The 21,925-nt window shown below is 45.1% G+C and overlaps 1 protein-coding gene across 3 annotated transcripts in view; it reads right to left on the bottom strand.

Moving 5' to 3' along the window:
• Nucleotides 1-751: 751 nt before the first annotated feature.
• Nucleotides 752-21,925, bottom strand: part of C11H7orf50 (chromosome 11 C7orf50 homolog) — a 293,434-nt gene continuing 272,260 nt past the window's right edge. For all 3 annotated transcript variants that reach the window (XM_033914814.1, XM_033914813.1, XM_033914815.1), the window contains 2 exons: nt 9,899-9,980; nt 752-3,484 (listed from right to left, as the gene is read on the bottom strand). In XM_033914814.1, the coding sequence (XP_033770705.1) occupies nt 3,302-3,484; nt 9,899-9,980 (265 nt within the window). In that variant the 3' untranslated portion in view covers nt 752-3,301. The remainder of the gene's footprint in view (nt 3,485-9,898; nt 9,981-21,925) is intronic.

Here is a 21,925-nt window from a genome sequence, read left to right as displayed (position 1 = left end):
GAAGGGGGAAGCAAACTACATTACAAAAGGCATATTCAAATGAAAAATGTATGTCATGGAATGAGAAAAAAAAAGTTCCTTGGAAGGACACAAAGGCTCAGATGCTATAAATGGCGCCTGAAGTTAGGTGTCTCTAGCCTAGATCAGCACACCTAGCTAATCTAGGCACTGAACTTAATTTTCTAAGCTGGCTTAACCGGCACCGATAATTGAAAACACTATTAAAAAAAACTATTAAGAACCATTAAAAAAATTTAATTAACTGGTAGGTGCCTGCCACTTTGAGGTAGGAGCCTACTCCAAGGTACCTACCAGCTAGAGGGCGTGGCTAGGGGGTCGATTCTGGGTGAATTTGGGTCATGGTTTGACTTAGACACCAGTAGGTGCTTAACAATTTATTATTTCTATAGTGCTACCAGGCGCACGCAGCACTATACATTGTACATGCAAGAGACGGTCCCTGCTCAGAAGAGCTTACAATTTTAATCATGACAGACACACAGAGGGAGCTAAAAGGTGGTACGGGACTATTAAGGGATTGACAGACAGATAGGTTGGTTGGGTCAGTGTTTAAACACAGCTTCAAATAAGTGTGTTTTTAGACTGGCTTTGAATACCACAAGAGACAGAGCCTGATGTAGTGAGCCAGACAAGGTTGTTCAAGTTCAATTTATTTAATATACCACAAATATAAAACCAGAAGACAAATCCAAGCGGTTTACCATAAAAAAAATTTTTTTAAACTAAATTAAATAGGGTAAGAACATAAGGAAGACAAAATGTAAAGAAAAACAGTTGAGAACATGGGGAAAGAGGGGATCGAGGATTACAATAAAAATAAAAAAGGTTGGGGAAAGAGATGAAGAATGTGGTAAGGGAGGAAACAAAGAATTTAATTTTGCCCACACAGAAGAAAAGTAGTCATCAGGAGGAAGTAAATTAAGAGCTAAATGCCAGAGAGAAGTAGTACAGTACGCCCCCGAAATTTGCAGGAGTTCCATTCCAGGAACTCCCGCAAATTTCGAAAAACCGCAAATGTGGTTTTGAGTCTGTAAAAAGGCAGGAGAGGGCATCTGGGGCGCCGGTGGGTGCAGTAAATCATATCCGATATGCTCCAGGGGGAAGAGGAGGAGGAATCGGCTGTGCAGAAGGCTGATTGGCTGACCAGGGGGGGGGGGGGAGAGAAGGAGAAATCGGCTGTGCAGAAGGCTGATTCGCAGACTCATTCCCTGTATTTTCTGACCAGAAGAGGCAGTCAGAAAATACCACGAATAACTGAATCCGCGAATCATGAATTCGCGGGGGAACACTGTATGCCTTTAATTGTACCTTGAAGGTTACAAATGATTTCTCTGAACAAAGGTAAAAAGGCAAAGAATTCTAGAGAGTAGGAGCTATGCGGCGCAGCAAGGCAGATGGGACGGAGACAGGAGTTGGCGGTAGAGGAGACGGGTACAGAGAGGAGGGAGTCTGAGCAGTGTTCCTGGAGGGGAGTACAGGGAGTAACAAGAGAGGAGAGATACTGAGCTGCAGAATGAGTAGTTTGAACCGTGAAGCGACCCGAGGAAAACCCTGGCCTACATGGCAGTGCTCCTAAGGTTTCAATGTGTACCAGTGCTTAAGACTGCTTAGACACCACTAGGCACAATTCTATAAACGGCGTCTAGCAGATGACTGACAATTTTGCTCAACGGTGCTAGAAGTTAGATGCCATTTATAGAATCGGGGCAATAAAGCTTGAAATGTTTGCATGCTGTGTGCTTTCTGCTGCATGATTAAAGAATAAAGACATTGTACTATAGGATTCAGAAATGAGAATGTAGAGTGAAGGGGCTGAGAAAGGAATTTTCCGGATAACAGTGAGCGCAGCCTTTATCGGTATAATCTGTATGTTTAGTTTAGACCTGCTCAAGACTAGTGCAGGGGTCGTTACACCATCCGCCTAATTCTATTTATAGCGCTCAAAACTGGGTGCATACCCAAATTGCGCTATTCTATGAGGGCTATAGCATGTAAAATCAAAGGGGGGGGTCTCCCAGTTACATGTATAACTTATAGAATATTGTAAATTATTCATTACCTTGACCCACTTAGGCATCTGTAGTTAGACCAGGTCTACAGCAGGTCTAACTGCAAGTATTTAGAAGTTAGGCATGTCAATGCTGGTTACTAGTGCTCCCCGATTCGCCGATTTGAATCAATTCACCAATTCACTTTGGTGAATCGAATCGATTCGTTGTCCGAGAAAACTGGACTCACCAATTCAGTGAACAACACCCCTCACCCACACCATCCCGGTGAGAACTAACACCTCAGAGGCCTCTTAAAGCAGCAGTAGTGGCAGCGCTCTGAACAGGCTGCTTCGTGGCCTGCCCTGCCGAGGCCTTCTCTCTGCCACGTCACTGATGACATCATCAGTGATAAAGCAGAGGGAAGCCCTACTAGGGCAAGCCACAAAGCAGCCCGTTCAGAGTGCTGCCACTGCTGTTGCCTCGGAGGCCTCGGAGGTATGTCAGGTCTCATCCTGGAAGGATCGGTGGGGTGCTGTACAGGGGGATGGGAGGAAGGGGAGGAAAGTTACTGCAAATGGGAGAAATGAGGAAGAACTGGCGTGGAGGAGAGGAAGGGAGAGGTGAAACAAAGAGGTAGAAAGGGGTGAGAGAGAAATCTTGTATATGGTGGAGGGGAAGGAGACATGCATGGAGAAGAGAGGAAGAAATGTTGGACATAGGTTGGAGGGAAGGATGGTGCATGGGCTACTTAATAGACCATAGGTCTGACCCAGTAAGGCTATTCTTATGTTCATGGTTCAGAATGAAAAAAACAGCAGCATCTCCAGGGAACCAAAAGATGTAGAAAGATCTGTCAAAAAGTCCCAGACAAACCATAGCTGATCATGTTTGCTGTTCAAGCTTTTCAGATAGGTTTCCAGAAAACATGCTGGTTTTGACAATCTTTGACGGTTGATTAACTCTCTGGAAGTCTAAGTGGAAAGGGAAGGGATGGTGTTTACAGAATAAAGACTATCACAGGACATATGTTTGAGAAATGAAATATACGACAGAGTCGTTTTTAGGTGTCATGGAGGCAAAAGATCTTTGCACACTGTCACAGTCCTTAAAGAAATCTTGCTTGCCTCCAAAAAACACATGGATGAAACGGCTGTGCGAAGACAAGCTGCCAAAAGCAATGAATAAAAATAAAAAGACACTTTGTTAAGGAATATAATTCATTCTGAGAGCTTGTTAATGGAAAAGCTCAGAGAGAGAGAGTTTTGGGTGAATAGAAGTCCAAGGCATAGCTAGGAGAGCAGCTGCAGGATTTTCCGGATCCTTTCCATCTTCTCCAGGACGGTACTGTCGTCATACTCTGTGGTTTCATATTCTTTCATGAGGGCTTCCGCTTTCTCCACGGTGAGCTCTCGGGCTCTACCCTGCAGGCCGTCCAGGTAGTCCAGGAGAATGGAAAAGTATTTGTCCGGAACCTAAAAGCAAACAGCGGAAGTAAAACCAAGCAAGGACAGACCAGGCCCGAGTGCTTTCTGAGCATTTCTCCGATTTGATTCTTTAGAAAATGACCTCACCCTTATCGATCAGGATCATTCTCAACGGCTAGATCTCAGGGCCATCACCCACTTTTCCCCTGAAACTGCAGCCTGATTAACCTAATGACAGACAAGTTATCAAGCCTCTAGATGGAAGGATGCAAAACATGAAAACATGATGGGAGTGAGTGGTGGAGTGGTTAGTGCTACAGCCTCGGCACCCTGAGGTTGTGGGTTCGAATCATGCACTGCTTCTTGTGACCCTGGGCAAGTCACTTAATCCCCCAGTGCCCCAGGTACTTTAGATAGAGTGGGGAGCCCGCTGGGATAGTTAGGGAAAAATGCTAGGGTACCTGAATAAATTGTAATCCGCACAGAATTGTAGGATATGCGGAATATAAATTATTAAATAAAATAAATAAATAAAACTCTAGATGGAAAAATGCAAAACGTGGAAAACGGACTGTCTCTTACATATCTCTCTACAGCGGGGGTGTCAAAGTCCCTCCTCGAGGGCCGCAATCCAGTCGGGTTTTCAGGATTTTTCCCAATGAATGCTGTCAGTTCCTGTTCAGCTTGCGAAGTGAGAGATCCAGGTCTGGATTTTTCCCACTGGTGTGTGGCACACAAATATACAGTGGTACCTCGGTTTACGAGTGCACCGGTTTGCGAGTGTTTTGCAAGACGAGCATTTGCAAACTTGGTGCTTCGTGAACCGAGCTTGCCTCACTGTACGAGCGCCCCCCCCGCGAACCGGCATGCCCCCTGCTCGCGTTGCCCCCCTCCACCGTGATCCTACTTTTCCCCCCCCCCCCCCGAGCACGTCAGTGACACTAACTTTACTCCGTCTTGGCACCAGTGCCGGTGCCTGAAGATCCTCCCTCTTCTGGTGCGGCCTGGGCTGAGCGGTGCGTCGGAGATCCTCCCTCTTCTGGTCTGGTCTGGGCTGGACTGGCTTTCAGCATTTGCGCATGCTCAAAGCCTTCTGGTCTCGCTCTCAATCTCGGAGAGAGCGAGACCAGAAGGCTTTGAGCATGCGCAAATGCTCAAAGCCAGTCCAGCCCAGCCCAGAAGAGGGAGGATCTCCAATGCACCACCCAGCCCAGTCCGCGCCAGAAGAGGGAGGATCTTCGGAAGTGTCATTAACGTACTCGGGGGGGAAGTAGGATCGCGGTGAAGGGGGGGGCAATGCGAGTGGGGGGAGGATGCCGGTTCGCAGGGGGGGAAGCCGGATCACGGGGAGGGGTTTGGAACAGCGTCGGATTCCTCAAGGGGGGGGGAGAATGGAGCAGCGCCGGTTGCCTCGGGGGGGGGGGGGGGGGAGGAGGTGGAACCAATCAAAGCAGTTTCCCTTACTTCCTATGGGGAAATTTGCTTTGATATACGAGCAATTTGGTTTACGAGCATGCTTCTGGAACGAATTATGCTCGTAAACCAAGGTTCCACTGTATTGTATAATGAATAACAAGAACTAAGATTCATTACTTAAGCCTGTAGCTCCTGAAAACAGGCAACAGGCGAAACACAGATATGTGTTGGGCAATTGTGTTCAGTTTATGGTGAACAGCGATACAAGGAATATGAAGATAACATCTATTGGATTACATTCATGAAGTGATAAGTTTGCACAATATCAAGAACTTTTTGGCCAGTATATGGACAGTACTGCAACAGAGTAGTTTTGATATGAACTTTTATTGGGTTGGTTGCGTAGGTTGTTAAGGTTTTAGTAAGTTATTTATGTGTATATTTATACGATATGAAGTATTAAGACATGTGTGGGGTGGAAAATTTTTTTTAAACAAACAGCATAAAATAAAAAGAAGTGATTAATGAATGTGTGGGAATTTTAGTTTATAATTTTGTAGCAAATATAGCCCTTTGTGTTTATAAAATATATTCAATGAATATGCATGAGATCTATTTGCATGTCACGGCTTTCATTGTATGCTAATAGAGCTCATGCATATTCATTGGGGAAATCCTGAAAACCCGACTGGATTGCGGCCCTCGAGCAGGGACTTTGAGACCCCTGCTCTACAGTGTTTGCTCCTTTTATCATAATAAACAGTCCACTATTGCTTTTTGTTCGTAGATGGAAAGCGCTACCACCAAGGGTTCTGGCCCAGGGTAATGTCTCCAAATGGGTTAATTTTGCGCATACTATGATAGGAATGAATCTTACTCCGAAGTCAGGATAAGTGGAGTATGATCTCTTTCTCTCAAATTTACTGCTAATTCTCACTGTAATACTTGCACTGTGCCAAAGACAGTTTCTTTCTGCCCCCGTGAGAAGATATGTGGGTATCTACAGCTGTAATCATTAGTTTCCTTTATTTGATATCTAGCAGCAGGGAAGAATCACAAAACTACAGCAGTGTTCTCAGAGGGCCAGTGTCTCTGGTGGGGGTGAGGGGAGGGACAGGTATGCTGTCGGTGTCTTTGAAAGGGGTGGGGCAGAGGCACTGTTGTCAGTGAGTCAGCTTCTTTGGATACAGCAGCCCTGTTGGTGATGGGTTCTAAGGTGTATAAGTATTTTGGTTGTGAGTAGAGGAGGAGGTGAGACTTTTGACATGTGGAATGTTTTGTGTTTGGGCCAATAAGATTCTGTTTAACAAAGTCTTAAGTGAGCTAGGATGAAAATGGAGTCAGATGGAGACCATAACACTAACCATAAGAACATAAGAATAGCTTTACTAGGTCAGACCAATGGTCAATCAAGCCGTTATCACGGTGGCCAATCCAGGTCACTAGTACTTGGCCAAAACCCAAGGAGTAGCAGTATTCCATGCTACCGATACAGGGCAAGCAGTGGCTTCCCCCATGTCTTTCTCAATAACAGATTATGGACTTTTCCTCCAGGAACTTGTCCAAACCTTTCTTAAAACCAGCTATGCTATCCGCTCTTACCACTGCTTGCTCTGTATTGTTAGCATGGAATATTGCTACACCTTTGGTTTTGGCCAGGTACTAGTGACCTGGATTGGCCACCGTGAGAACGGGCTACTGGGCTTGATGGACCATTGGTCTGACCCAGTAAGGCTATTCTTATGTTTTTAAGAGTCACTTGGAGCTCATGGAATTCCTAGAATATTTGTGAATTTGCTTCAACATGGCAGAAGGCCATTTTTTTGCCAGCGACTTACAAACTGAAACTAATGGCAGATTTCGGAGATTGGCTTGGCACTATTTGCAGGTGCTGGGGTTGATGGTAGCAACCATAGAGGTTGCTTCATGGACAAAAGCTCATCTATATCCTCTTCATGTCCCGCTGGTCTCCACAGGCAGATTCTCTGCAGAGATCACTGACCTGGACAATGGAAGCGCATCAAAGTTTGCGTTAGTAGCCCCGGTCGGAATCGCTGGATAAATGCTTGTAGCTCAGTATATCCTCTTGGGTAATCCTGACAACAGATGCCAGTCTTTACAGCTGGGGAGGTCATTGCGAGGGTCACCCAATTTAGGGCTGATGGTCACCCTCGCAGACGAAGTGGTCTACCAACTGCTTGCAGCTGCAAACCATTCACCTGGCTCTACAGACGTTGGAGAACTCCCTGGATGGCAAAGCAGTCCAGGTTTTCTCTGATAAGGCCATGGTGGTGGCCTACGTCAACAGGCAGGGAGGCACCAAGTGCTCCATTGAAACTGGAGTCCCAGTTATTGTTTTACTGGGCAGTAGCCCACCTGCAATCTCTATCAGAAGTGTATATATCCAGGGTGGACAATGTGTAGGCCAGCTATCTCAGCCGGCCTACCCTAGATCCATGGGAGTGGTCCCTAGCTCAGAAAGCCTTCAACAGCATTGTGCGTCAATGGGAGCATCCAACATTCGATTTGATGGCATCAGTAGTGAACAACAAAAGTCTCTTGACTCTTCAGCTGAAGATTCAAGCCGGAAGTGCCAGCTTGGATACTCTAGTACAGCAATGGCCAGTGAAAGGGCTATTGTACATTTTTCCCTTGTGGCCCATGGTGGGCTGGGTCAGTCGAAGAATAGCAAATCATCCAGGGTTGGTAATCCTGTTGCCCCAGATTGGCCACGTCTGCTGTGGTATGCGGATCTGGTTTGTCTACAGACGGACAAGTGTCTCAAACTGCCACTACACTAGGCTCTGCTCTCACAGGGTCCAGATCACTTTGGGCTTACAGCTTGGTTCTTGAGAGTGTAGCCTTAGTGCAAAAGGGCTACTCGGAGATGGTGATAGCTACCCTCCTCAGATCTAAGAAACCAGCGACTGGAAATGTTTCAACGTTGATGTGCTAAGGAGAATGTGGAGTCAGTGAAGGTTCTGATGTCTGTGGTCCTAGTGTTTCTCCAGGATGGTCTTGATAAGGATTTGCCCACTGACTCCCTCAAGTATAAGTAGTAGGTCTTTCGTGCTTTAGGGCTTAAGTAGAAAAAGTTTCTTTGACTTCTCATCCAGATGTTGTCAGATTTTGGAAAGGATCATCGTGGCTGCATCCTTCTCTGTGACAGGCATCCCGACATGGAATCTTAACTTAGTTTTGAAGGCCCTCAGTAAGGCTCTATATGAGCATTTTTGAGAGGAGTCTCTGATGGATTTTTACCGTTAAGATGGTTTTTCTAGTAGTGATCGCCTCAGCAAGAAGGGTTTCGGAGCTACAGTTCTGTCATGCAGAGAGCCTTTCCTCAGGTTTATGGAAGCAGGGGGGTCTCCTTCTGCATGGTTCTGTCCTTTCTGCCCAAAGTAGTCTTGGCCTTCCACATAGATCAGGAAAGCCAAATACCTGCATTTCATCCCATGGGTAAAAAAAAAAAAAGACAAAAGTTTGGTGTTACTGGGTATTAGGAGAGTTCTTCTTCATTACCTTGAGGTAACGAATAAATTTGTCTCTCAGATCATCTTTAACTCTGTTAGTACTACTCAATCTGTAACATTTTTTAATCATTGTAAACCGTATAGAACTTCACGGTCCTGCGGTATATAGACTGTTATTATTATCTTTTTGTACTACTGAGCCCTAGTTGCCTGGGTAAGTCAGCTTCTAAGGCTTCTACTTCCAGGTGGATTTGTGCAACTATTGCTTCAACGTATATTGGGAGAGCACACTCTACAAGGGGTGTGGATTCTTCAGAGGCAAAGTCCTGCCCCGCCCTAGATCAGGGGACTTCTCTGGTACGTTCCACTGGTTCAAGACCCGTATGCCTTTTGAAGGATATATGAGTCTTGAAGGCCTGCTCTGTTAGATTTCAATTAGCCCGCTTGCTGTCTCAGCCAAAGATGTATTTCCAGACGTTGGGGGTCTGCTTTCAGACAGATCTGAAGAGTACTGATTGATCTTTGTTCCAGTGAGAAAAGTAAGAGGCTTGACAGCTACATAAGTGTTAGTGCTGGTTGCACTCAAGTAGGTGGCTTGTTCATTTCCACCTTGTTTTCAGTTGTAATTCTATTGGCACTGCTCTGTTGCTTTGGCTTGTTGCAGATCAGAACAGAAGGGCTGGTCGGGGAGTACCCCGTTTCCCGCCTCCTTATCTCTCCTTGTATAGGAACTGCCAACTGCTTTGATACGAACTGAGATGGGGCACGGCTCAGAGATGCAGGAGGCAGAGCCGAGAGAAAAGGGAAGGTGATGCCTTCTACAGACTTGTGTGTAAAGGAGAATAACCCACTGGTTCAAGACTCCTATGCCTTTCTACTAGAAAGAAGATTATTGCAATAAGAACCTAATATTCCCATGAAATCACGTGTACTGTAGCCTGCCTGAGATTTAAACCGAGCCAAAATAGTCTGTTTTCCTATAGAAAAGAAGAAAAATCAGGGTTTCTAAAGGCCTGGAGCATGAAGGATATATGAAAAGCATGTGCTGGGGGGGGGGAGTTACTGGGTGCTGCAGAAATCTGAATGAAATCAGCTAGTGTGTAAAAAATTAGGACAGAGTCAAACACACAGAGATCTTACCAGGATGGTTTCCCTATAGTAAACTATAAATCTTTTCAAATAATAATCAGAACAATTAAGGAATGCATATGTTCAAGGAGATACAAGACAGAATTACACCAGTAGATTATTCCGGATAAGAGATCAGCCATGGACCGTCTAAGCATCCTGGAATGAAATCGCTAAACCCGAATGAATAACATGAATTCAAATGTGTGTCTCGTTAATAATCTTTTTGGCTGCTAATCCAAGGCCGCAAATTTTCCATTACTAGGGGCTCCTTTTACAAAGGTGCCTTAGCGTTTTTAGCATAAGCATTGGATTAGCGCGTGCTAGCCGAAAAATTACCGCCTGCTTAAAAGGAGGCGGTAGCGGCTTGCGCGTGCGGCCTTTGTAAAAGGAGCCCTAGGTCTCTAATCCTCCTGTAATTGGAGTGCAATGTTTTGATACAGACCTTCTCTTTGTCGTACATGTGCAGGAGAAGCCAGGTCTGTCTTGTCTTTTGAAACTTCCAGTGCTTGGGATTTTCAGACCAGCTGCAGAGAAAATATAAGCATTGAAGGATAATACAGTTATTGAAAAAAAAATTTTTAACCTTCAATATGCACAAAGTAAACTTCTCACAGTTGAAGGCTTAGAAAGGACATTTCAGGTCATTTCTTGAGTAGAATGAATGTCGTTCGCCAGCAGCCTGTTGAGTTAAATGAGCTTTAGGTGTAGCGTAAGCTGCGGTCAGACCAAACCGAACCATCAGAATGTGTCCCAACAGACTCCATGATGGAAAAAAGGGAGGGGTCAGGAAAGATTAATGTAACTGCTCCATTGAATCAAGAGCTCCTGTAGCAGTGGCATAGCCACAGGTGGGTCCAGGTGGAGTGGGGCCCACCCCAAATTGGCACACACTTGCTGTGATGGCAGGGATTCCCCCCCCAAACTCTGCCAACTGAATACCAGCCAGAACACCTATCAAGCTCAGCAGCTGGCAGCGGTGTCCCTGGGTTGCTGAAGCCTCTGGCACCCTGCCCTGCACGTGCTCAGTTGGTTCATTTCTCTTTTCACCCCTTTATTGTCACTGAACCACCAGGCCAGACAAATTTCAGTAAGTGTCTAATGCCCTTTTCTTTTGTGCTTAACCTCTTTTCTTAGCAAAAAGATAACTTGATTATTAGAAATCACTAGAGTTTCTGCAGAACATTTTTATGTATGAATGAACTATTTAAAAGTTTTGGATTTTTTTTTTCCCTAAAATTATATGTTTTTATGAATATAGATGATAATTTTCATTCTGTCCACACTGTTGAGCAAATCAGACATCAGACCTTAGGCTCTGCCCTGTACATCACATGGGATAGAGGCAGGGGCCTTAGGCTCCTCCCCATGCATCACATGGTGCACTGGAGAGGGGAAGGCCCATCTTTTTCCATGGGCGGTCCTTCAGAGCAGGAGGGACCATGCTTCCTTCCAGCTCCCAACATCTACCAAGGGGGGGGGGGAGGGGGTTAGTTTGGGGGGAACATCTGGTGGCAGGAGGAAGTGGGCATCATTCCTGCTTTTTTTTTTTCAGGAGGGTAGGAGATAGCTCGGGGGGGCCTCCATCATCCCTTCTGTCAATTTTCTCTCTTGTGGGGGATTCCCAGTGCCACGTTCATTCGGGGAGGGGAATTTTTTTTCTTTTTTTATGGAACAGATATTTTGTGTGTGCCATTGAAAAAAAAAAAAAACTAGGCAGATGTCATTTTTTTACGATCGCAATAACCCTTTTTTTTTTTTGATTAGCCAAGCGATGTTAGTGCATCATTCGTTTGGCTACTTTGCATGGCTGGATCGGAAAATGGATAATTGAGGGGAAAAACACACGGTGGGCCATTTTGTGAATCAGGTCAGTAATAGCGATCGTCGCTAAAGCTGTGAAAACAGGTTTAGCGACGATCATTGTCTTTAGTGCATCTAGCCCGGTGGTCTCCAACTCAAACCTTTTGCAGGGCCACATTTTGGATTTGTAGGTACTTGGAGGGCCTCAGAAAAAAAAGTTAATGTCTTATTAAAGAATTGACAATTTTGCATGAGTTTATAAATCTTTCCTTTTGGCTAAGTCTTAATAATACAAAATACTACGGTTAAACTTATCTACAATGCTAAAAAATATGATCACGTCAAACCCTTGATGATTGATTCCCATTGGCTTCCAAATAGCCATCGCATCACTTTTAAAATACTACTGCTAGTTTTTAAATCTTTAATCAGTAACGAACCTCAATTTATCACCAGAATGCTTACCCCTTGTAACACCTCCCGGTCTCTCCGTTCGACATCTCAGAACCTCCTGACTGTTCCATCCCTGAAAATTATAGGCACCAGAAGACACGATATGTTTTCGGTTATGGCCCCCTCAACTGTGGAACTCACTACCACAGCAATATCAGAGAAGAAAAAGGCCTTTCATCCTTTAAAAAAATCTTAAAAACTTAACTTTTTAAAGATGCATTCAACCTTTCACTTATTGACTAATAACCAGAGGTCTTAGGTTCCTCCCTCTCGTTTACTCCCTTCCTGTTTTTCCGCTCTAACAAGGAATTGTAAGTTTCCCCCCCCCTATCCTCCACGATTCATGTTAGTCTTATTTTGTAAGTCTGAAGTTATTTTGTCTGTCTCCACAACCCTGTTTTTATGAAGTTGTACATCGCTTAGTAAATTAAATAAGCGATTCATCAAATATTAATAAAAACTTGAAACTTGAAAACTTGTATAATGTTGTCATTTATAGCTAGAGATCGGGATCCCCGACAACATGGATTTACTAAGGGGAGATCCTGCCAATCCAACCTGATCAGCTTCTTTGATTGGGTAACGGGGAAGCTGGATATTGGGGAGTCCCTGGACATCGTGTACCTGGACTTTAGCAAAGCATTCGATAGCGTACCACACCGCAGGTTACTGAGCAAGATGAGTTCTATAGGATTAGGTAACACATTGATGAAATGGGTTGGGAGCTGGCTTGGAGGTAGGCTCCAAAGGGTGGTAGTGAACGGCACCCCCTCCGAAATGACGGAGGTGATTAGTGGAGTACCACAGGGCTCAGTCTTGGGCCCAATCCTAGTCAACATCTTTATAAGAGACTTGGCAGAAGGGCTTCGAGGTAAAATAACATTATTCGCCGATGACGCCAAACTTAGTAATGTAGTGGGCAAATGCACAACAGATTCAGTGTCCGACAACATGATGCACGACCTACTCCTACTGGAGCGATGGTCTAGGACATGGCAACTCAACTTCAATGCCAAAAAATGCAAAGTTATGCACCTGGGCAGCCAGAATCCATGCAAGTCTTATACCCTTAATGGCGAGATCCTAGCAAAAACGGTAGCAGAACGAGACTTGGGGGTAATCGTCAGTGAGGACATGAAGTCTGCCAATCAAGTGGAGCAGGCTTCGTCCAAGGCAAGACAAATCATGGGCTGCATACGAAGGGGTTTCGTCAGTTGTAAGGCGGAAGTCATTATGCCATTGTATAGATCCATGGTGAGGCCCCACCTGGAATACTGTGTGCAATTCTGGAGGCCGCATTATCGCAAGGATGTGCTGAGACTGGAGTCGGTGCAAAGAATGGCCACCCGGATGGTCTCGGGACTCAAGGATCTACCATACGAAAAACGGCTTGACAAATTACAGCTATACTCGCTCGAGGAGCGCAGAGAGAGGGGGGACATGATCGAGACGTTCAAGTATCTTACGGGCCGCATCGAGGCGGAGGAAGATATCTTCTTTTTCAAGGGTCCCACGACAACAAGAGGGCATCCGTTGAAAATCAGGGGCGGGAAACTACGAGGTGACACCAGGAAATTCTTTTTCACCGAAAGAGTGGTTGATCGCTGGAATAGTCTTCCACTACAGGTGATTGAGGCCAGCAGCGTGCCTGATTTTAAGGCCAAATGGGATCGGCACATGGGATCTATTCACAGGGCAAAGGTAGGGGAGGGACATTAAGGTGGGCAGACTAGATGGGCCGTGGGCCCTTATCTGCCGTCTATTTCTATGTTTCTATGTTTCTATATGGTCAAGAAACTGTTTCATTTTACTTTTGTGATGATGATAAACATACCGAGGGCCTCAAAATAGTACCTGGTGGGTCGCATGTGGCTCCTGGGCTGCAAGTTTGAGACCACTGCTCTAGCCCCTAAGTGCCAAACTTTGTATGGAAGTTTGTAAACTTAGAGCAGTGTATTACAAACTGTGCCACGGCACACTAGTGTGCCTCCTGAGCTTTAAAGCGTGCGGCGAGATGCTGGGCAGGAGGAGAGGCGCGGCGAGAGGCACATCCTGTAGGCAATCAGCCGGCACCAGCGCCTCTCCTCTACGATCGTCTCCTTTGCTGGCACCCCCCCCCCCTTACTGGCGGCTCAGGGCCTGTCTGGCTGGCCTTCGTACATACGCAGACGTCGACGTGACGATATCACTGCATTGACGTCCACACACTTCCGGATGCCTCGAGCCGTGGCCGCTGCATTTAGTGTACCGCAGCTCAAAGTTTGCAGGACAGTGACTTAGAGGGATAGCATGTAAATGCAAAGGTATTCACATGGGGGCAGCATTGAAGTGGCATGGGCAGTGCTGCCACTTACATGCATTGATAACTGTAAGTTAAGTGCACACAGCAGGCAACGCAAATTTAAGATGCGCCGATGCCAAGTTATGTAGTATTCTATAACACTGATACCACTCTCACCATGCAGCATAAGGACATAGAATTGGCTCCATAGTGGGACTATTTAAATACCATAAAGTTATGTGGTTTAAGTTAGGAAGGCTTTTTTACAGGCTTAACTTAAATTGCTTAGCACAGGCTTAGCACAGCCCATGGCCCAAACCCTGTCCACCGAGTGCTTTTTTCTGGCCCTCAGAAGCTTGGCAATTTTTCTGGGGCTTAAAGCAAGATTCTTGTTTCCCCACTGCAAATCTCTGCAAGTCGTGCGGTGCTGGAAGTTTGGGTTGGTCTTGTTAGATTTGAAATAGAGGTCTGCACGGGAACGGGGATCGCGGGAATCCCGCGGGTCCTGTGGGCTTCCCGCGGGAATCCCCCCCTAACCCATGGGACTCCCATGGGGATCCCCCTTTAGCCAATGGGACTCCAACAGGGATGGAAAGCTTTGGAAGCAGGGTTTGTCCATATAATATAATTGACATGTCAGCCTTAGTAAAAGAGGGGGTTTATAAGTTAATTACCTGAACAGAAAACAAAAAAAGGGCCCCAAAGAGATTCCACAAGGAAAACAGCAGCACAAACACAAAAGAAACAGTGGAATTGATCATCCTGTCAGAAGTAATTGCTGCTTTTTATGGGGACGGGCAGGGATGGAGATCATTCCTTGCGGGAACGGGTGGGGATGGAGAGGATCCTGACGGGGACGGGTAGGGACGGAGAGGATCCTGACGAGGGATGGGTAGGGACGGAGAGGATCCTGGTGGGGACGGGCGGGGATTTCTGTCCTGGGCAACTCTCTAATTTGAAATCATGAGACAAACCTGAACTTCTGTTACCGCGTAGCTTAAACTTGCAAAGAGCTGAGTCGTGGTAAGCAAGAATCCCACGCTTTCTTCCGAAGCCAAGTGAGGGGAAAGAGATAGTGAAGAGTGGGAGAGGGGAACATGTGAAAGAGAGAGAGAAACTGGGTGAAGGTTGGGGGTAGATGAAAGAGACTGGGTGAAGGCAAAGAAGGGAAGACACACTGTCATATTTTGCTATTATTCAACAAAACATATGGCAAAATACAATGGTGTGTGTTTTGACCCTTTGAATGCTACAAAATATAAAAGGTCATCCCAAATTAAAAAACAAAAGGTTGGACAAGCTTGGCTTAGCACATAGATGGCAACTGAATATATGTCATTATGCAGAACACCTCATTCCACCCTAGCACTTTATCCTATCAGGATCAAATAAGCCATGTGGTTAAAAATTGTTTTTATAAACTACGCATGATCAGATCTCTAGCAAAGGTCCTTGAACCATCCGCTCTTAACTTTCTTATCCATTCACTCGTTATCTCAAAATTGGACTACTGTAATTCATTATACAAAAGGCATTGCACAGAAACAAGGCGATTGCAATTAATTCAAAACACTGCAATAAAAACCATTACCAATTCTAGGAAATCAGATCATGTAACGCCGCTTTTGAAAAATGCCCATTGGCTTCCAACTCGCCACCGTATCTCTTACAAAATAGCCCTTTTATCATTTAAGATTTGTCAGACAAACTTCCCTATATTTTTAGACAGATTATTAACATCATAACATCATACACCCCCCAGGACGAAGGAAGTCATCCTGCCACTGTATCGTGCAATGGTGCGCCCGCACCTGGAGTACTGTGTCCAGTACTGGTCGCCGTACCTCAAGAAGGACATGGCAGTACTTGAGAGAGTCCAGAGAAGAGCAACTAAGCTAATAAAGGGTATGGGAGACCTCTCATATACTGACAGACTGAAAAAGCTAGGGCTTTTCTCCCTGGAAAAGCAACGACTTAGAGGAGACATGATAGAAACCTTCAAGATCATGAAAAGCATAGAAAAAGTGGACAGGGACAGATTTTTCAAACTATGGGGAACCACAAGTACAAGGAGGCACACAGAGAAATTGAAAGGGGAAAGGTTTAGAACAAACACCAGGAAGTTCTTTTTCACCCAGAGGGTGGTGGATACATGGAACGCGCTACCGGAGGATGTGATAAGCAGAAGCACGCTACAGGGCTTCAAAGAAGGTCTGGACAGGTACCTGGAGGACAAAGGGATTGAGGGGTACAGATAGGAGTAGAGGTAGATTATAGGGATAGGATTGAGGTAATTTATAAAATTAGTCAGAGACCACTGTTCAGGCAGTGGGCCTGATGGGCCGCCGCGGGAGCAGACCGCTGGGCGAGATGGACCTCTGGTCTGCCTCAGCGGAGGCAACTTCTTATGTTCTTAGAACTTTACGTTCGACTGACCAAAATCTCCTCACAGTACCCTCTTTAAAGATCATTGGCCCCAGAAGCAATCATCACACCCCAGTTATGGAACACCCTCCTTGCTTATCAAAGAAGAATCTGTATTAGATTGATTCAAGAGTTCCTTGAAAACCTTTCTGTACAGGGATGCGTTTGAAACTTAAACCTTGAGGCTTGGCATGGCCGATCATTAGAATGCCTAATCATTGATTCTTATCTATTTTACTTATGACTTGCTGCACTTGTCAGGTTTCAGGTTTTATTAAAATTTGATAAAAAAGCATACTTTAAAATTTCAAAGCGGTTTACAATGGAAATAAAATAAACTTTGAGACATATAAACAAAAGACATTACTCATGATGTACTTTGGGGAGGATGGAAGGGAGAACTACATTTAAATAGAAAAGCACAAATAAGGAAAAAAAACAACAGGAAGAGATCACGAATTACTTAAAAGTAGTTGCTGTTTAAAATATGCCTAAACAATGATTGAAAGAAAGGGTGGTTGGACTACCTAAGTATCTGTAATCTTTCAAAAGCGTCTGTGTAAAGATAGCATTTGAGAGCACTGTTAAATTTCTCAAAATTGCAAAGACTAGGGGACACTCGACAAAGTTGCAGGGAAATACTTTTAAAACCAGTAGGAGGAAATTTTTTTTCACTCAGAGAATAGTTAATCTCTGGAACACGTCAAAAGATGTGGTAAGAGCGGATAGCGTGGCTGGTTTTAAGAAAAGTTTGGACAAGTTCCTGGAGGAAAAGTCCATAGTATTGAGAAAGACATGGGGGAAACCACTGCTTGCCCTGGATCGGTAGCATGGAATATTGCTACTCCTCGGGTTTTGGCCAGATACTAGTGACCTGGATTGGCCTACTGGGCTTGATGGACCATTGGTCTGACCCAGTATGGTTATTCTTATGTTCTTACGTGAGCTAAGTATAGGACAATCAAGCCATTGTAACATCACTGATGAGGTTGGCTCTTAGGTACTGTGGAATGAGGCATTATGACATCACAATCTCAGCTCTGGAATGTTGCTCTCAATGGGGTTCCGGAATCTTGCCATTCTTTGAGATTCTGTATGGAATGTGCTGTTCCTTGGGTTTTGGCCAGGTACTAGTGACCTGGATTGGCCACCGTGAGAACGGGCAACTGGACTTGATGGACCATTGGTCTGACCCAGTAAGGCTATTCTTATGTTCCAGGGTAGATTCTTCTCTAAGGTAAAGTGGTAGATGGTTCCAGATTTGAGGGGCGATGATGGAGAAAATTTCCGTACGTCTTGTGTTTATTACCGTTTCCTCAACCTATTATTTTATTCTTCATTGTTTTCTTTTCTTAAAATCACTGTAGTTCTACCACCTTTCTCCTTGTCTCTGTTCGTCTATTGTACGAGTTTGTCCTTGTTTGTATTTAAAACACAGCTTAGAAATTTTTTATAATCGTTTGTATCAAATTTTAAATAAACTTGATATCTCATCTGCAAGTCCTGGAGGGCTCACAATCTGAGTTTCTGACCATCTTGCCCAAGATCACAAAGAGCTGAAGTGGGGATTTGAGTCAGGTTACCCTGGATCTGAGCGTGCTCCTCTAACCATTAGGCTACTTCTCCACTGAACCATTAAATAAATCTATCTAGAGATAATTTGTAGAGCAGTGATGCAGCGGAGTTGGTGTCTTAGACAGGAAGAGGATCGCAAAAGCCAGAACACAATAGAATTATTCCCATTACTCAAACACGACAGAAAACATCATCCTTAAAAATTATTGCATTGTGCTGGCAAGCCGAAACCCTGCCGAGTTCAAAGTTATTAGATCAAGGCACATGTTAAAATGTTATGTTTTAAATAATAATTAGCACAAACATTACTTGCCCAGGGGGCCCAGCTGGCAAGAGCGCTAACACATGAAAAATCTGTAGCCTGTCAACAAGCCCAGAGATGTAATTACAGCTCAATAATTTGCATCCGCTTCTCGTGCTTTAACCGCACGAGACTTCAAATGTGCTGCACGCTGACAGCACGGCGGAAACAGTGTACAGCCACCTCCGGGGTGGGTGAGTTCAAGCGTGCCAGCAGGGAGGAGACAGAACACTGCTCTCTACCTCTCAGGGTGAAACTGGTGACCTAATCGTGCAGCATTAATGACAGCGCTGTGGTTGGAATGCAAGAGCGGGGCATAAGTTACGCAGAATAATTTATACTTCCCTTCTATTGTACATCATCCTTCCAGCTTTCTTAAGTACACCAAACCCTCGTCTCCGACTCCTCTATTTTTCTACTGTCCAACTATGACTGTGGCTAATATTAGGCGTTATATTTTTTTAATTCTGTATCTAAAGTACGGGTAAATATAACTTTAAGGGCTCCTTTTTAGCGGTTTTAGTGCATGCACAAGATTAGCGCCCGCTAGCTGAAAAATTACCGCCTGCTTAAAAGGAGGCGGTAGCGGCTAGCATGCGCGCTATTCCACACGCTAAGGCACTAAAGCACCTTTGTAAAAGGAGCCCTAAATCTAGGAGAAAGAGCTCTATATACATATTATTATTATATATGTTATATTTTTTGAGCTGCTTAGTTGTAAGCGGGCTATAAATTAATTAAATAAAAAAAATAAAATATATCTCCCCCCTCCCCTTTTACAAAACCGTAGTGCAGTTTTTTAGCGCCGGCAGCAGTGGTAACAGCTCCGAAGCTGTTACCGCTGCGGCCAGCACTAAGAACCGCGCTACTGTTTTGTAAAAGAGAAGGCATATGTATGCATTATAATTTTTTTTTTTTAAACTAGAATCTGTACATCAGTGGTCTCCAGCGTGTGGTCCCAGGACCTCATGAGGTCCCCCGAAGTCCTCCATTGTGGCCCTCAAACAGCTGGCTGAAATGCTCTTCAAATCCCGTAAATGCATTAATTTCAGTTTTGCCCATTTGACTGCAAACTGCAATCTCGTGTGTTACTAGGTGTATCATTTATAAAGTGAGTCTTCAAAATATACCCTTGAAGTATTGTAGAATCAATATTAGTATTAATTTGCCATGTCTAAAACCCATCCTGAATAAGGAGGCCCAGGCAATTTATAAAATCAGTAGTAAGTGTAAGCTTGAAATCTTTTGGTGGCCCTCAGAGCTTATTCACACTGCTGCCCTTTCTATTAAAAAGTTGGAAACCACTGCGATACATTTTTACCAATTCTAACATGCTTTTGACGGGTCATCTCTAACAGTTCCATAACTGGCGCCGACAATCCTGCGGCGACATATGCACATGGGACAAATGTGCGCTGCTGCTTCCTCCGTTCCCGTTAGTGCTCTGAGGAGGGGTATGGGAGGAACCCCTGACTAGACTTAGAAATGCTCGTGCTCCTGTTGGGGAAGGGGGGTTGGGTGGAGGAAACCCCCCCCAGTACACTGAAAAGTCCCATTTTCCTTTTTGGTCTTTGTGAGTTTTCAGTGTATGGGGGTGGTTCTCCACCCCCCCCATGGGAGTGCGAGGACTTCTAAGTGTAGTGGAGGGGATCCTCCCCCCCCACCGCACTCAGAGTGCTAACAGGAACGGCAGAAGTGGTAGTGTGCATTTGCCCTGTACGCAAATGTCGCTGCGGGATTGTTGGCGCGACAAAGTCCTTTGCGCTTCTAACTACACCCAAAATTGCTTCCAACTCCGTTTATTATTTAAGTCTTTTGAGCCTTCCTTTTCAAACACTTTCTCCAGGGAAAACACTAGTGTTGTCCAATTCCCCTTTGGATTATTCTTATGTGAGCCAAGTATAGGACAATCAAGCCATTGTAACATCACTGATGAGGTTGGCTCTGAGGCACTGTGGAATGAGGCATTATGACATCACAATCTCAGCTCTGGAATGTTGCTTTCATTGGGGTTCCGGAATCTTGCTTTTCTTTGAGATGCTCGAATGTTGCTATTCCTTGGGTTTTGTCCAGGTACTAGTGACCTGGATTGGCCACCGTGAGAACAGGCAACTGGGCTTGATGGACCATTGGTCTGACCCAGTAAGGCTATTCTTATGTTCTATGTTCTTAACCTGATGTAGACTAGCCTTTATTGGGAACCCACAGACTGCAGAGCTTAATGGATCATAGATCCCCAGTCTGGGTGTTCTTATTGACCAACTCCACAGGGCAGGGCAACTCAGTTCTTGTCCTCGAGGTCCAAAGGCAGGCCAGGTTTTCAGGACATCCTCAATAAATATGCATGTGAGAGATCTGCCCGCATTGACTCCTTGGTAAGCAAGTCTCCCTCGTGCATATTCATTGTGGATATCCTGAAAACTTGGTTTGCCTGTGGATTTTGAAGACCAGAATTGAGTAGCCCTGCCTTAGGGGCTGTGAACATGTTTCTAGAGAAGGGGTGGGCAACACGGTCCTTGAGGGCCACAACCCAGTCGGGTTTTCAATATTTCCACCATGAATAGGCATGAGATCTATTCGCATACAACGGAAGCAGTACTTGCAAATCAATTTTAAGGACCCTATGGAAGGCCTGAAGGTTCAGTTCTTGGGTCTGTTCTTTTTAACATTTATGTAAGCGATATTGCTTAAGGGCTGTCAGGTAAGATTTGCCTCTTTGTGGATGATACCAAAATCTGCAATAGAGTAGATACCCAAGATGTTGTGAACCACGAGGAAGGAACCTAGCGAAGCTTGAAGAAACATAGAAACATAGAAACAGACGGCAGATAAGGGCCCACGGCCCATCTAGTCTGCCCACCTTAATGTCCCTCCCCTACCTTTGCCCTGTGAATAGGTCCCATGTGCCGATCCCATTTGGCCTTAAAATCAGGCACGCTGCTGGCCTCAATCACCTGTAGTGGAAGACTATTCCAGCGATCAACCACTCTTTCAGTGAAAAAGAATTTCCTGGTGTCACCTCGTAGTTTCCCGCCCCTGATTTTCAACGGATGCCCTCTTGTTGTCGTGGGACCCTTGAAAAAGAAAATATCTTCCTCCGCCTCGATGCGGCCCGTAAGATACTTGAACGTCTCGATCATGTCTCCCCTCTCTCTGCGCTCCTCGAGCGAGTATAGCTGTAATTTGTCAAGCCGTTTTTCGTATGGTAGATCCTTGAGTCCCGAGACCATCCAGGTGGCCATTCTTTGCACCGACTCCAGTCTCAGCACATCCTTGCGATAATGCGGCCTCCAGAATTGCACACAGTATTCCAGGTGGGGCCTCACCGTGGATCTATACAATGGCATAATGACTTCCGCCTTACGACTGAATGGTCTGAATGGTCTGAAATTTGGCAGCTAAGATTTAATATGAAAAAATGTAAGGTCAGGTCATGCTTTTGGGCTGCAAAAACCCAAGGTAATGGTTACAGTTTAGGGATTGAAGAACTTTTTGTGCACGAAAGAGGAGTCTGATACTATGTGATGATCTTAAGTTGACCAAAAAGGTCAAAAATGTGACGGTGAAAGCTAGAAGGATACTAGGGTACACAGGGAGAGGTATGGCCAGTAGGAAAAACGAGGTATTGATGCCCC

The sequence above is a fragment of the Geotrypetes seraphini genome, chromosome 11, assembly GCF_902459505.1.
Source record: "Geotrypetes seraphini chromosome 11, aGeoSer1.1, whole genome shotgun sequence".
In the NCBI taxonomy this organism is placed as follows: domain Eukaryota; kingdom Metazoa; phylum Chordata; class Amphibia; order Gymnophiona; family Dermophiidae; genus Geotrypetes; species Geotrypetes seraphini.
This window is presented reverse-complemented; position numbering and strand designations above follow the sequence as displayed.